Raw genomic sequence first — 17088 nt, forward strand, 5'->3', positions numbered from 1 at the left:
TTGTATTTGGGTAGGGAATTACTGTCATTATTTTTATTCCTTACAGTACTTCTTTAATTTATTGTTTGGTCCATTGATGTAAAAAAGATACCTAGGGGAATCCTCGGCACCAGGGCCCCGGGGCTGCGGTTGGGGGAGGGATGGTCCTCAGTTTGTCAAAGTGTAGCTTAAGTTGCTCATATCCAGGCTCAGTTCCAAATAGTCTAATTAAGGTTTATGCATTTCTTACAAGTCATATGCCTTTACAGGTCAGAACATTCTTAGAAATCCTGAGGATTCAGAACTGCACTGCCTCAGACACTGGACCCTCATATAATCCTCTGAGCTCTTTTAGTTGGATGTTAGTATTGGACTTCGAACTAGAGAACCCTGTCTATAGTCACTTCATCTGTTTGGGCACCTTCCTCGCGGTCCGTTTCCTTGTCTGCAAAGCGGGGATAGTCGTGTGTGCCTCACAGGACCTTACGTGGGGACATGTTGTGGATATACAGCCCTTTTAAAACCTTCTGTCTGGAGAAATCACCCAGGCTTGGTTCCTGCCCTGCTCATGTGGAAGAGGCCGACTTAGTCCCCTTTTGCCCCCAAATGACATAATGAGGAAGGATTTCAACTTCGAAGATGTTTGCTCAGAAACGACAGAGCGATAAAAACAGAGCTGAATAAGTCTGGCCAGCAGCTACATCTTCTCTCCAACATATAATAATGCGTATAGTCCACTGTCTCTGGCACCTCAAGCTTTAACTTTGGGGAAACAATGAATTCTGCGCCCACGCCTTCAGGCGAGTCAAAAAACCCGAAGTGGTTATGCTTGTTTGGGGGCCTGCGAGGCACGAGGGGACGGAAAAAGGTGAATCGAGCTGCTCTCTGACTCACAACCGGCTCGCCCTCCATACCTAACACAGCTAAGTGTTGCCGTCGCCATTTTGCAGGGTGGGCTACGCAGTCTCCTCTAGCAAGGCCCGCGCGCCTGAGCCGGAGAGGACGTGGAAGGCTAGAAGGCGGGGAACGCGCGCTACCCGGGGGAAGCACGCGTGCGCACAGGCGGCGGCTGCGGCGGAGGGGTGGGGCCGGGGTACGAGTGCGCGTGCTCGGTGGGAGCCCGCGAAGTACCTGGAGGAGGTGGGGGGCGAGGTAGAAAGGAGTGAGGTTGAAGAGCGCTTGCGCGGGAGGGCGACCGTGCGGGGAGGGGGGCTCCGGAGCAAGCGCGCGGAGACGGGACTTAAGGAGCTCTCGCGAGATCTCCAGATTGCTATATATGTGCGCAGGGAGCCCGCGTCCTTTCCCTGGTCTGATTCCGTCCTGCGTGACTGTTTTTTCGAACGGTAGTCTTTTATCTCCGTCCACTTTCTCTCCCACCGAAGTGCGTGCCACCAACCCATGGAAGATTCGATGGACATGGACATGAGCTCCCTGAGGCCCCAGAACTATCTTTTCGGTAACTGCTGGGGGGTTGGAGCGAGGCCGAGCAGGGCCTGCAGGCTTTGGTGGGGGGGGCGGGCGGAATCCCACTGAGGCCTGGGTTAGCGAGGAAAGCTAAGCAGGGTGGAGGCCTGAGGGAGTGGGAAGCGGGCAGACGGGGTCCTGCCGCCTGCAGGATGGGGACCCAGGAGGGGCGAGCCGGAAGCACGGAGGGGGGGTGGGAAGGAGGGGCGGCATGAAGGCTGGGCCGTCAGCGGTCCGAGGCCCAGGGCCTGAGGTAACGTGGAACCGACCGGCTGAGGGTTCGGCGTTACGCGGGGCCCATGGTGGAGCGCCGGGCACAATTATTTTCTGGAGTTCTGTGAGTTGGTAGGCTTCTGATTCCGGGCGGGTGCCAGAGGCTGAGCTCCGCGTTGGTGGTGCAGGAGGTTTTGTGGGTTCGGGGTGTGAGGATGCTTGGGCCTCCTTTCTGGAGGGGGTCGATTGAGCATGGCGTTGTCCTCGGGCCTCAGGGTCAGGAGCTCTCGACCGAGCCTCGGCCCCGGTGCCTCGGTTGGTTGCTTGGGGCAAGGGAGGTGCGGCCCGGCCCGGCCCGGCGTGAGGAGGCCGCGACCGCTGGGGAGCACGTGGTTGCCACGTGGTTGGGGGAAGGAGGGGGTGTGTGGGCGCTGCATCCGGGGCTCACGGTTGTCTTGTCACCCCCGAGCCTGGGGTCCTGGGGCTTGATTGAGGCTGGTGGGCCGGAAATGTTAGGTGAAGTGGTTGGTAGCTCCAGGACTCTCGGAGGTCTTTTGTTCGGTGCTTAACATCTATGCTGGTAGTTCTCATTTAGAGAATCCTTTTTCTGTCTCACCGCGTCCACCTCGCAGAGGAGGTATTGCCGCTCAGAGAACCGAAGTGGCTTAACGAAGGTTGCACTTGGAGGAAGAGACTAGATCTAACCCCATGACCCTTGCCTCCAGAGCTGTTGCATTACAAATGATTGGGGGTGGGGGGTGGCTAGGGAGGGAGACTGGCCCTCCGGAGGGCGCCTTCTGTTAAACTTGTAATTCTATACCAGGGTTTTGGGATTTCCCCCTCGAGCACACCAAGTACTAAGGGGCCTGCGTTGGTTTTTCAGTCTCACTAAACTGTATTGTTGAAGCCTTTGTGTCAGGCTTTAAAAGTAAGTGCAAATCCTGCCCCAAATTAATTTTGTTCCCTTATATATCATGCTGAGATTTGTTAATTGAGCAATAACAGTTAAGCATCTATTCCAGTAACTATTAGATTACAACTAAATGGGACTATTTAAATTAAGTAAAGTTTAATTCTGATGGTATTTAAGACAATTTGCTTATTCATGAATGGTAGTAGTAACATGCATTATGCATTAAGGCTTTTATTCCTAGCATTTTGAAAAGCTGGTGTTTCTGATCAATTTACATCAAAATTTATATCAGAATTTTTGTGTTAACTCTTGCTATTGGAAGTATCCCTAGGATATTTCTATTGTCTTAAACATAATTTCTGAACAGAATTTAATGTACATCATTTCTGTTACTTCAAAGATGGGATGTTGACCCCTGTAATGAGTTCTAGTTCTTTTACATTTGTAGTTTTTCTGTTGTAAATACAAGCTGTTGATGTAGGTGTTTGTGTAACCATTGTCATTTCTAAATTTGGCACCTGGGAGTTTTGGTAGGTTATTCAACTTTAAAATAGTGGGATTTTATCAACTTTGTATGTTAGGGTTGGTTTCAGTTCTAGGTATACTAAATTTTTGATCCTGTTTCTACATGAGAATAGTGGTGTAGTTGAGCATAAAATAATGTAGTGGGAAGTGGAATTTACAAAGCTCTGTATGGATGTTATTTGATGTTTATAGACAGACTTCTGTGTTCAAGAAATCCAGGAAGAGGTACTTCTGCCTTGCCTTTTCGTAGCTAGAATAGTAAAAATTAGTTTACAAGTTAACTTTTTGGTTACCCACACTGAATTTTCAGTGTTATTTTTCTCCTTGTTATAGTTGAATTTTTTCTTCATTTACAGGTTGTGAACTAAAGGCCGACAAAGATTATCACTTTAAGGTGGATAATGATGAAAATGAGCACCAGTTATCTTTAAGAACGGTACTTAAACTTTTCAAAATAAACTACTTAACATTTCTTGATTTCAGTCTCTTAGTTCCTGTTCGTGTGGATTAATACTAATTTTACAGCAGTATTTTTCTTTCCTTATTTATGTTCTTCGCTTCTACAGTTGCATTAAAAAGCTCTTTAGGGTAGTGATAAATATAAATCTTATTTGTTCTCCACAGACACTAGCCTATAGCCTACTACTTAACTTCCAGGTGGCCAGTAAATGTTAGGTGGTTTGTACGTAGGCGTGGGTGATGACATAAACATCTTTGTCATCAAATGCATTTTTATGTAATTGTTAAGATTTACCAAATATGAGAAATTGTCAAAGTCACATAAAACTTGAAGACAACATCGTGCTCAAGTCAGTTTCCTATCAGTGGTAATAATGAAAGGTTTATAAATTGTTCTGATTATTTAAAACAACTGGTTGGGGGGTGTGTAAAATGGTGGAAACTTAAGTTGAAGTACTGTTCTTCTATTCACAGGTCAGTTTAGGGGCTGGCGCAAAGGATGAACTGCACATTGTCGAAGCAGAGGCGATGAATTATGAAGGCAGTCCAATCAAAGTAACACTGGCAACTTTGAAAATGTCTGTGCAGCCAACGGTAAGGGCACTTTTACACTTTGGATTTTATGTCAGAGTCTCATTCTGTTGCCTTAAGGTGAGTGTCATTTAGGTTACAACAAGGAGATTGGGGAATTTGGTTTGGTTTTTTCCTAGTAGTCACAGCTGTATATTCTGTCACTGGTGTTGACTGATCACCGTGGTGGTAGCTGCTTGTTTATCAGAGGTGGAAAAAACAGGTTCACTGATTTGTTCATTTGGCTTATGGGTTTGCTTGTTCAGAAACATTTTTAAGTCATGAACAGATTTTATACCAAACATGTAACCACTTTTTTTCCCCACAATATTTAGTGATTTATAATTTCTTCTTTTTAGGTTTCCCTTGGGGGCTTTGAAATAACACCACCTGTGGTCTTACGGTTGAAGTGTGGTTCAGGGCCTGTGCATATTAGTGGACAGCACTTAGTAGGTATGTTATTTTTATATGTTATGATGGTTATTTTTAATGCAGTTACTTTGTTCCCAATTTGGACTTTATAAAGTATGCTTAGTTCTAGTACTGCTGGTCTGTAATAGGTTCAAATGGGAATCTAGGGGCTTCCCTGGTGGCGCAGTGGTTGAGAGTCTGCCTGCCGATGCAGGGGACACGGGTTCGTGCCCCGGTCTGGGAAGATCTCACATGCCACGGAGCGGCTGGGCCTGTGAGCCGTGGCCGCTGAGCCTGCGCCTCCGGAGCCTGTGCTCCGCAACGGGAGAGGCCACAACAGCGAGAGGCCCGCGTACCGCAAAAAAAATAGAAAAAAAAGGGAATCCAGTAATTTATAACTAGAAAAGCCTGGTGTTTTGCATGTAAAACCTAGTAATGAGTATTAGTCCACCAAATTCCTTAAAAAAATTTTTGTTCTCTTTTGACTGTTTTTCTAATAGAATCTGAGTTTTAAAATATTCATTACTGTGTCTTCTCAGTGCCCTTTTTTCTGAGTTCTTGCTGTTGGTTGAGTTTTAGTAGTGGCTAATAAAGAATTTTATTTTAGCTGTGGAGGAAGATGCAGAGTCAGAAGATGAAGAGGAGGAGGACGTGAAACTCCTAAGTATATCTGGAAAGCGTTCTGCCCCTGGAAGTGGTAGCAAGGTTCCACAGGTACAGATGCAATCTACTATACATACTTTATTCTGGCCTTTAGTTTGGTAGTTTGGGTTAGCACTTACTTACGAGTGTGTGTCCAATTATTTTTTTAAGAAAAAAGTAAAACTTGCTGCTGATGGAGATGAAGATGATGATGATGACGATGACGATGATGATGAAGAGTAAGTAGTATGCCCTTAGAAACCTGACATTGTTGTATGGGGGGTTATGAAAACGATTTACCAAAATCATGATGAGTGGTTGTCAGTGTGTTAAATGAGCTGAGTTAAAGGATGGAGTATGCAGCATTTCCCAGATGCATTTGACTAGGTGCCTTCTTAGGAAGATTTAGTGGACACATTACTGTATGCTAAGTCTGATGTATTTTACGCTGAACAGTTTATAATAAATGGGTTGGGCATAAAGAGAATCTGAATAGCTCCAGCTATATTCATTTTGTAAGTTGTCACTTGGGGGTTTTTTTCTCCCCACAAAGGATTTTGGCATGTGGTTGTCCTGGTCCTTATGAGAAAATTAGATTCTAAAAGAGAATAGGATTTTGCTGGAGAATTTAAAATTTGGTTGTAAACAAGATTTGATAGGTTTGTTAAACTAGGTCAGACTATGGTAAAGTTACAAACATGCTATGGAATAAAATGCTCCTCATAATTAGTCTTTCCTATATGCAGCCATATCAAAAATTTATTAATGTTGAATTTTTAATTGTCAACTTTGTTCTTGAGTTCTCAGGTTGGTCCATTATATATTTACTGAAAACAATTGAAATGGAATCTAAGACAGACTCTGAGAGAACATGCACTAATTTAACGATCAGATCTGCAAAGTAGGTTTTCAGTGACCTCAACTAGCCAAGTTGGTAGCCCTTTAAAAAGGCCTTTGAGCATGACAGTGGAAGCAGAAAATAGGAAAGAGCTGAATGCTTAAAAAATTGAAAATTACCTGCATGTCAAACTTAAAAACAAACTCAGTATAGTTGGTGTTTGTTACTAGTTGATTATGCCTGGGCTTTGGAAGATTTCCTGTCTTTAAAATGGGGATAATTCCTGATGTAACTACAATGTAAATAGTTTACGTTCTTGTCTTCCATGTCTCCTCTAAGTTGTCTTTAAGTTAGGTGGTGAGGGAGGAATGAAAAGTGTAGATGGTGACATGGTCCAAATCGGTAAGTTTTCATAAAAGGGAAAAAAGGGTAGTCGGATACATGTATAAGTAGAGGCAGTTAATGGATCCCTTGAGGATAACAAGTCTTAGAAGATTCCATTGGTTAGGGGGCAGTGAAAATGTTAAGAGGTGCCCCAAGGTTTGTTAGTTAAAAGTAGTTATTATGCGGAAATTGTAAGCCATAATCTCAGAAGGCTTGGAACCCACAAAATAAAAGGCAGATCAGTGGGTCTGCTCTGGGGATGGAAGGGGTATGGTGTGGGGTTGGTTGACTGCTGTTGATGTAAGCAAGAAAAGCTGAAGACCATGTAGTACATTAAAAGTTAGTATGACCAACAAAACATAGTTAATCAACTATACTCCAATATGAAATAAAAAGTTAAAAAAAAAAAGTTAGTATGGCTTACAGATACATCCTGGGTGGATTATTCTGGGTGGCCAGGGAACTATAAGGGGTGACTTTGGAGGCCAGTTTTTAGGGGGCCCTGAAAATGTTAGGCGTTCAAGCATGGCTGGCATGGGGCCCCCGTGGGGCCGGAGTGGCCATTCCCCAAGTGGCTCATGGTCATGGCTGGGTCCTGGGGCAGCATGGGCTGTGCTTCCTTCCAAGTTCAGTGTCATTTCCCACAGGGGCCAGGTCAGGTGAGGGGGTGGTGGAGAGTGTTCCGTGTTTTCTTCATGGAGGTGGCAATGGGATTTGCCTAGGCGCCACCCAGGAAAATATCTGTTACTTAAAAAAATAAAACAAAGGGTGTTCTCCATAAACACCCTTTTCCCCTATTTTGTTAGGGACTATCCTAATAAAACTGCTTATTACAATAGTGGTTTAACCATTGTCATCTTTTTTTTAATATGGGGTAGCCCATGCAGGTATTGGGTGCTAGGGCCAAAATTGACCAATCACTGTTAAAAATTACTTAAAAGACATTATATGCCTTTAAATGTATACTACATGGTATTTTATCCAGTTAACAGCAGATTTTTTACCCCTGTATTGGAAAGAAGTGTTTCTTTGGTTGCACATGGATGAAGTTACTCCTGTTTTTTATTTAGACTATGTAGTGTGGAAGAGAAACCATTTTGGCCAGTATATAATGTTTGGTTTGTGAAGTAATTACAATTTAAACCAATTCCACCATTTGCTGATTCGTACTTATTCGTGGACTTCTCCAGTGATTGGATTTTTTTCCCCCCAGTTCCCCCATTTAGAGTGTACCATTTGGTGCTTTATAGTGTATATGCACAGTTGTGCAGCCAATTTCAGAACATTTCATCACCTCAAAAAGAAACTGCTATAACCATACCTCATCTTCCCCAGCTCTAGTCAACCACTAATGTACTTTGTTTTTTATAGATTTGCCTGTTGTGGATATTTCATATAAATGGAATCATACAATATGCTCTTTTGTGGCTGGTTTGTTTAACTTATCACAATGTTTTTAAGATTCATCCTTGTAGCATGTAGCAGTACTTGTACTCGTTTTATATTATTGAACTGTAAGAACTTTTTTATATATTTTGGAAACAAATCCCTTACCAGGTAGAATTTACAAACATTTTCTCCCATTCCATGGGTTGTCTTTATACTCTGTTGGTGGTCCTTTACAGAAAAGCTTTTAAATTTCATAAAGTTTGGTTTATTTCTTTTATTGTGTTTTCGGTGTCAAACCTAAGAAACCATTGCCAGATCTTCAGAAAGTTTTATAGTTTCAGCTCTTAGCTTTTATCCATTTTGAATTGATTTTTGTATCTATTGTGAGGTAGGAGCCAGTTTCATTTTTTTTTTTTTTTTTTTTTTTTGATTGTGGATATCCAGTAGTCCCGGCACCATTTGTGAAAGACTTTTCCCCATTGAATGGTCTTTGCCCCCTTTTTGAAAATAGTTACCATAAATGTATATTTACTTTTGGACTCTTCAGTTCCATGTCTATCCTTCCGCCAGTGAAACATTATTCTGATTTCTGTTGCTTTGTACTTTTTATAGATTTTAGTTCGTAATTACTTAATGTGAATGCTTCACCTTTGTTCTTTTTCAAGATTGATTTTGGCTACTTTGGGTTCCTAGAGTTTCAGTGTGAGTTTTAGGACCAGTTTCTATGGAGATACCAGCTAGGATTCTTTTAGGGGTTGTGTTAAATATGTAGATTAATTTGGAGAGTTGCCACCTTAATATTTACTGGTCCATGAATTTGGAATGTTTCTATTTATTTTAATTTCTTTAAATAACTCCATTTTCATTTTCAAAAATTTATTTTCAGTTGTAAAAAACATAACACCATATTTACCATCTTAACTATTTTTTAAGTGTGCAGTTCAGTAGTGTTAATCACATTGTGATTAACATTAACATCTCAAGCTCATCTAGTTACACTGAAAACCATAACCGTTGAACAAAAAGTCCCCATTTCCACCTCTCCCCTGCCAGCCACCAAATCTACTTTTGGTTTCTATAAAGATTGATTCCTTTAGATACCTCATATAAGTGGAATCATACAGTATTTGTCTTTTTGTGACTGTTCGTTCACTTAGCATAATGTCCTTAAGGTTCATCCATGTGCTACATTTGAGGATTTCCCTAAGACTGCATATTCCCTGATATATATACGTATATGACATTTTCCCTACAATTTGTTTATGAACATTTGGGTTGCTGCTTTTTGGGGGTGGCGGGGCGGGTTGGCTCACACCGTGCTGCATGTGGGATCTCTTAGTTCCCCAACCAGGGATTGAACCTGTGCCCCGCTGCAGTGGAAGTGTGGAGTCCTGACCACTGGACTGCCAGGGAATTCCCTGGGTTGCTTCTGCCGCTTGGTAATTGTGAATAATGTTGCAGTGAAAATGAATTTGTGTTCAAGATTGTGCTTTCAGTTCTTTTGTCAACCCACAAAAGTTTGAAAGCTCTTCGTGCTTTGATTGACTAAACTTGTAGGTTCATCCACTCTCTGGATAAGCTTTCTAGATTTGTTGAGTGCATTGAATCAGTAATAAGGACTTATTTCATTTGTAGTGATGATGATGATGACTTTGATGATGAGGAAGCTGAAGAAAAAGCTCCAGTAAAGAAAGTAAGTAAGATACAGTAGTATAAGATTATCAGAAATAGCTAATAACAAAATGATGGGAATTTTTGCCATTGGCTTGTTTTGTGGTTATTGAAAATTGTCTTAGGAGAAGATGATCTCATACTTCACATTTTTCTTGAGTAGGGCTATCCTGGAAACTTTTCTAATAGTGGGGAATTATCTCTTTTCTTTATATAGCCTTCTGTCAGTCTGTTAACCCTTTTGCAACCTTTTGTCAAAATGATTGTTTTTCTTAGCCTGACTGCTGCTTTTGCCATGGTTTGGGGCAGTTTTGTTTGTACTAATATGTCTGTTACGTAGGGAGGGGCATTGATTAAGATTAATTTCTAATTGCAGTCTGTACGAGATACTCCAGCCAAAAATGCACAAAAATCAAACCAGAATGGAAAAGACTCAAAACCATCAACACCAAGATCAAAAGTAAGTGGTAACATACAAATACAAGCTCCATTGAAGTAGTTAGGTTCTTCTGTGGAAGAATCTCCTTTAAAAATTTGATAGGTCTTTGGAGAACACCTGTAGTTGGTGTCGAAGAGCTAAGATGTGATTATTTTATTGGTAATCACTGTCATATAGTTAGACAGTTGACCCTTGAACAGTATGGGTTTAAACTGCATGGGTCCATTTATCACGGTTTTTTTTTTTTTTTGTAAATGCTACAGTACTGCATATCCACGTTTGGTTGAATATGGATGCAGAGGAACCACAGATGTGGAGGGCCGACAAGTTATACACAGATTTTTGGCCACATGGAGGGCTGGCGTCACCTGTTGACATTCAAGGGTCAACTGTATATTGCCGTGGCTTTCTAATGGGGGAGAAAGCCGACAGAAAGATTTTTATTGTGGTACAAACAGTTGTGTCATGTAAGGGTTCTTGCTTGTTGAAAGGTATGTTTATCGCATAGTGCAGTTTCTCTGTGCTGGCCGCATGTTGGGAGATTATCATTTAAATGCTGTGGAATGGGCCCCAGGCATCAAGCTGCATTAACTTTGTTGCTTCGTTCTTGGGGACCTTCTGGTTTCGTTTTTTGATAATATACTTTAAGTGTAGAACTGACCTTGTGTTGAATATAAATGCAGGCTCAAACTATTTCCTATTCCTTTCTTAAGCAATAACTTAAAAATAATTGTTGAGACGAATTCATTTAACTCAATTCTGGTGTATACTTGTTTTTACAAAGGACTGTAAGAATTTTATTGAGAAAATCCAGGTAGGGAGGGTCTTAAGAGTTCTTACGATGTAAAATTCGCCTTTTTTCCCAGGGTCAAGAATCCTTCAAAAAACTGGAAAAAGCTCCTAAAACACCAAAAGGACCTAGCTCTGTAGAAGACATTAAAGCAAAAATGCAAGCAAGTATAGAAAAAGTGAGTAAAACTGTCTTCCTTAAAGGAACTAAATTGGTAATTTTACCTTTCTGGGGTTTGGAACAGGACTGTGCCTCATTTTTTATAGTTAATATGCCTGCCCTTTTGTGGTGTGAAATTATCTCAAAAATGGATTACTAGGTACTTACATTAATTTATAGTCTGTTGATTTTTTTTGCATATTTGAAGTTACATATGCTTTATTTTCCATTATAAAAGGATTACAAGTTAGTTGATTGTAAGATATATTCTTACCTTAGATGTTAAAATGAGAGAGCATTTCCCTTCACCTGTTCTGGTCATGAGATGCCACAGTACCAGCAGAGGGCGTATGAATCTTCTAAAATTGCAAACGGCTGGAAAAGTAGTTTTTGGCCGCGTGGTGTTGTAGTTTTTAAAAAAAATTACTCGTGTTTGACTGTAGTCAGAAACATTCTCCAACAAATTGAGTCATTTCTATTTGCCATTTGCACCAAGATGTCACCAGGCAATACGTGTGATAATATCTTGAATTTTTAAGTGACTAACGTTTACATTTAGTCTCCTTTTGTCTTAGTGGAAATGTGTGAGAAGAGGATTAGCTTTTGTCCTACTTGCCTTGCTTGATTTCGGGTGGGGGGATGCACTTAATAAACTTTAGTGAACTCTGGAGTATGGAGTAATTGGTTTTAATGCCTTGAAACACATTTGAGAGAAACTTCAAAATTCTGTGAATATTCTCAGACCCCAATTATTGAGAATAAATGTGGGATGGTGAGGAAAAGTTACTGACTCCCTTTTCCTGTGTTTTTTCTGTGCTCTCTAGGTTCTACATGGCTTCTGTAGATTTCCTTTCATTGTGCAGTTATGAGTCAATTGGAAAACTAACATTTTAGAACCAGAATGTATTTCTTGATTTTGCTTTAGTACTACTGCAAACCTTTTAGCCTTCCTGGTATCGCTGCTTTATTTTTATCCCTTGCGTGCCGTTCTAAAATGACATTTTAGATACCCCTCCCCCTAATTTTAATATGGTCCTATCTCCTTGGTTTAATTGCAGGCGCATTGAACAATCCTGGGCACTACTGGTAAATTAAACCCAAAGATGGGGAGAGAGGAAAAGGAGAGACAAATGTAGTCCAAACTGAGTATCATCAACAATCCAGACTGAAGTCTTCTATTTTAACTCAATCCCCTTTCCTGATTTGCCACCCACCATGCCCCCCTTCCAGGCTGGAAGCAATCTCTTGATCTCCTAAAACACTTTCTTTTGACTGCTGTGATTCAGTGAACCTTACACTTTGCTTTCTATTACTTGTGCATTTGCCTCACCTCTTTGACCATATTTTAATCACCTTTGTATCTCCCTAGCTGCTCAATAAATAATTTGAATCAAATAAGAATGTATGTGACAATAATTTAAAAGTGTAATTATAGTGAGGTTTATTTTCTAGGTGATGAGGCAGTTAAGTATCTTACACCATACCTGAAGCCTTCTTGATCTTTTTAAAATGCACAGAAGATTCAGGTTACAGGGAAAATCAAAATTTAGTTATCACAATAGGAAACAAAAGTGAAAAAATTAGTGCGTTAAGATAATTCCAGAGCAGAGATAAATATAAACATTTCAAGATTTTTGAAAATATTTGTGACATATACTTTGAAAATAATTTGGTGTTACTACTATTGTGCTTTCTTCCCTGTGCCCATAATTGAAAGGAATGGCGAATTTTAGAGTTTAGTGAAATGTAATAAAGTCTTCCCCCCATTTGACTTCATATACCCCCTGAATTGACTCCCAGGTTAGCACTGTGCTGGACCTGGGTTTTTGGTACATATTAAGTGATCTTTTTAACAATTTTCGTCACTTGTATACACGATACCCAAAGGGGCTATCCTTTTTTTTTTGTATTTGGTCCTGGGTGGTAGAGGGTGGTGATAAAGCCGACTTGTTAGATAAATACAGTAGGCAGTCAAGTTGATGGTTGAGTGCCTGAAGAATCACAAGCATATCTTATACTTTGTGTTTATAGAGTGGCTGGGTGGGGGCAGGGAATTTGAAACTTGGACAAACCTTACTCAGTATGAGAGTACTTGTGGAAGACCCCGAGGTCCTAATATGTTGTACAAACATGTCTTTCTAGGCCTAAAAAAGGATTTATTCAGTATTAAAATGAAGGAGTTGAAGAGACAAGGAATGAATCACAATGATCCATATAATAAACACTCAAATCTGAGGAATTTCATAACAATCTCCCTCAAAAATAGTGTTTCTATACTTACCCTTAATAATGCTTTTGTCTCAATAGGGTGGTTCCCTTCCCAAAGTGGAAGCCAAATTCATCAATTATGTGAAGAATTGTTTCCGGATGACTGACCAGGAGGTAACTGAACTTTGTTGGAGACGTGATCAAATCCAAAATTTTTATTGTGACCTTACGGTTCTTTGTTTAGTCTCTTTAGGTGTTGGCTTCTTTTAAAATGTTCCTAACCACAGACAATACTTCAGATTAAATACATGGAAACTCTTAAGAATTTAGTTGGCAGAGACTGAGAAGATAACTTTTTTAGTACATTTTCCCCAGCTTTTATATAGTTGGTAAATTATCTCTTGGTTACTGAACTCAGTTTTGCTTTTGGTACTATGTTGGCTAAGGAAATGAGCTGTGGTTTTCGTTGCTGCTCCATTTGGCTACTTGGGTCAGTCTGTTCTTTGCTTTCTTGTGAGTTGGCAGAGATGATTTTCTCCATAGATGTTATGGGAAGCACATTTTGCTGAAATCAACCTAAGTGTAAAATGAGTTGAGTTAGATTTTGTATTTCTTAATGTGAAGAAGGTATTTTGTCAGAAGAAAAATCATGCATTTATTTTTACTATCTTATTTATAGTTGCTGACTCGCAGATTGTAAAGGAAAATGTAAAAGCAGTTACACAGGGTTGCTAGGCATCGTGTACATACAGGACATATTTCTGTGTTTAATGGTTTTTGTCAGCGCTCCCTAAGTCTCCTGGATTCAGCTTTCTTCAATAACTTAAATTTGTTATTTAGAGATCTTTTTCTACCACAATATTTAGGACTTAAGTCACTTAAATGGCAGCACTATTTTTCTCAGGTTTGAAACCCTTTCAGTGGTTTAATACTCTTTACTTGTTTATTGTGAGTTCAGCCTTCCTTGTTGTGGTCACGAGATAACCAGTTTGAATCTTTTCGATTCTTTTGGTTGCTATTCTGTTTTTGTGTATATTTGAATCCCAAAAAGCCAGTGTAAATTGTGTGAATTTTCTGCGGACATTTAGTAAACATAAGAGTCCTTTTAAAACTATGCAGTGTGTAATTGTTAATTCAGTATTGAAAATGGTTTGTTTGTTTGTTTTTTGTTTTTTTGTTTGTTTGTTTTTTGTTTTTTTGCGGTATGTGAGCCTCTCACTGTTGTGGCCTCTCCCGTTGCGGAGCACAGGCTCTAGATGCGCAGGCCCAGCGGCCATGGCCCACGGGCCCAGCCGCTCCGCAGCATGTAGGATCTTCCCAGACCGGGGCACGAACCCATGTCCCCTGCATCGGCAGATGGACTCTCAACCACTGCGCCACCAGGGAAGCCCTAAAATAAAATTTTTGATTAGGAAAAATTCAGGTGAAGATAAAGTAACAACTGAAGTTGCAAGGGCCTTCCGAACAGCATGTCAGTCTTACAGCTGAAAATGACTGAATTCACTGCTATCAGAAATATCTTCTGACTTAAAAACTGAAAGCTGTTTTCAAGTGCCAGGATGAAATTTCTGCTATAATAAAAAGTGTGATATCTCAGTTTACTATTATGAAATTATCAAAACATTGAATGTGTCACATTTTTATGGCATAGCTGCAGATGTAAGTAATCACAATGTGTAAAGTATCTTCCCATTACTTGTGCAGTTTTGCTTCTGAAAAAGAGTTATGAGGATTTGGCTAATAAAATCCCCATGGAACCTGAGAAATAGCAAATTTTTGCAAAAACTCTTGAATTAAAGAGTTAATGAAAAAAATTGTACTGCCTTTTGTGGAAAGACTACAGATAAAAATCTTGCTGAATGTTTGTATAAAGTGGCAAACAGTGTTTACTCGAAGCAAAACATGTATTCGCAGGTGTTTTCTTTTCCATTCAATATTCTATATAATACGTACGTCAAGTAGCATCTGGTTTTTGTTGTTTTTTTTTTACATTAGAGTGTCATGAAAATGTTCTTCAGTATTTTTATTCAACTTAATGATTAGCGAATGACTGATATTTGTTGACATGGTATTCAGTTCCCTTGCATTTGAAATCCAATGGCTGTGTTTAAAAACAGTATTTGAGAAAATCCTATTTATTTGAAGCACTGAAACACTTCGAAGAAAAGGCTCCCAAAGTTCTTTTAAATAATCCATTGAGTGAAACCTGCTTATTTAAATGTCTCTTCAGCAGTAGGACCATGTAAACTAAAAGAAGAGTAAAGTCATTGAAGTTCTCCATTGCTTTAAAAGAACTTGTTGAATCCTTTAGAGTTGACAAAAACATCAAGACTATTTTTTTTAAGAGGCATTATTCATGAATAGGAAAAGAAACATCAACTTGAAGTAGATAATTAATACTGCACTTACATGATTGTCATTTGAAATGTTTTTTATCACTTGAAGATTTTGGCTCTTTTACATGGTGTTACTAAATACCAGCATGAGAACAAGTAGAATCAATTATATGTTGAAGAGGGATGTAGAAATTGATGAGGGATCTCTTTTTTGGTCATTGGACAATATTTTTGTTTTTATTTTTTTGCGGTACGCGGGCCTCTCACTGTTGTGGCCTCTCCCGTTGCGGAGCACAGGCTCCGGACGCGCAGGTCCGCGGCATGTGACCCGTGTCCCCTGCATCGGCAGGCGGACTCTCAACCACTGCACCACCAGGGAAGCCCTGGGCAATATTTTAAATCATTCGACTTGAAGAATGGAAAAGCAAGTTAGTCATGGAAGATGGTGTTCTGTGTTTCAACAAACGAGAGGAGCTTGTCTGAGTAGCTAATATGGCAGAACATGCTAAATATATATAGTGTCTCATAATGCTAATGCTAGAATGTGTTCTCATTAATGAAATAATTTGGATATGACCACTGTAGAAACTTAAAATGTAAACAAAATATAAGACTAATTAAGGAATTTTATAAGCAAATTATGCAAAATAAAGAACTGTTGAGTTCCCACATCATCAGGGAAATACAATTAGAGATAAAGAAAGATGTAACTTTGGTATATTTATATAGTTTATTTCAGATAAGTGTACTTAATTTTATGTGTCCCGTGTACAGGTGCATGTTTTTCTCTAAATCTGGCAGCCCTAAAGCAGATAACATGGAGGCACCATTGGCCAAACTGGTCTTCGTTTCCTTAACTAAATATCTAAGTTGTTAAATGTATATTAGTATAAAAGTGACTTTGCGTACAAAAATCACATGATTTTATGTCTGAATCAAAGTATTTGAAATTGAATTATGCCTAAGTATAAATTTCCTTAAAATCAGTTTTTAATTATCTAGAGTGAACCTTTTTGGTGGTAGAATGAAAAATAGATATGTTGAATTGTACAGAGACGTGGTTTAATTTATTGGTGTGTATGAAGTGTTGTGGCTTTTTAACCACATTTCTTTTCTCTTTTTTTTTTTCCAGGCTATTCAAGATCTCTGGCAGTGGAGGAAGTCTCTTTAAGAAAATAGTTTAAACAGTTTGTTAAAATTTTCCGTCTTATTTCATTTCTGTAACAGTTGATATCTGGCTGTCCTTTTTATAATGCAGAGTGAGAACTTTCCCTACCGTGTCTGTTAAATGTTGTCCAGGTTCCATTGCCAAGAATGTGTTGTCCAAAATGCCTGTTTAGTTTTTAAAGATGGAACTCCACCCTTTGCTTGGTTTTAAGTATGTATGGAATGTTATGATAGGACATAGTAGTAGTGGTGGTCAGACAAATGGAAATGGTGGGGAGACAAAAATATACATGTGAAATAAACTCAGTATTTTAATACAGTAGCACTGTTTCTCTTTTTGTTATCCTCTTTATACTTTGTCAAAGAAATACATGTACATAGTAAAAGTGTCAAATAGTATTCCAAAATCTCTAAAATAGTATCCTGCCCTACCCATCCAAATAGTTTTGCTTCTCAGAGTTAACCAATCTATTTTTCATCAAGAGGGCTTAGTGCTTTTACCTTACCACCTCTTGATAATAGTTAATTATA

The 17088-nt window shown here is 39.6% G+C and overlaps 1 protein-coding gene across 4 annotated transcripts; it reads left to right on the plus strand.

Moving 5' to 3' along the window:
• Window positions 1–1328: 1328 nt before the first annotated feature.
• On the plus strand, window positions 1329–16871 carry NPM1 (nucleophosmin 1; the record flags this gene model as incomplete). Of its 4 annotated transcripts, none has more annotated exons than XM_079701781.1 (11): window positions 1329–1435; window positions 3451–3530; window positions 4028–4147; window positions 4483–4576; window positions 5142–5248; window positions 5348–5415; window positions 9423–9480; window positions 9835–9918; window positions 10764–10865; window positions 13154–13228; window positions 16523–16871. In XM_079701781.1, 11 exons carry the CDS (start codon window positions 1378–1380, stop codon window positions 16559–16561), a joined length of 885 nt encoding a protein of 294 aa, XP_079557907.1. In that variant the 3' UTR covers window positions 16562–16871. The 4 variants fall into 4 exon arrangements, with proteins under 4 accessions (XP_079557907.1, XP_079557909.1, XP_079557908.1 ...); XM_079701782.1 differs by having other exon boundaries at window positions 1378–1435; window positions 3475–3530; XM_079701783.1 differs by lacking the exon at window positions 9835–9918.
• Between the last annotated feature and the right edge of the window lie 217 nt (window positions 16872–17088).

This window comes from Hyperoodon ampullatus (assembly GCF_949752795.1).
Source record: "Hyperoodon ampullatus genome assembly, chromosome: 4".
NCBI lineage: Eukaryota > Metazoa > Chordata > Mammalia > Artiodactyla > Ziphiidae > Hyperoodon > Hyperoodon ampullatus.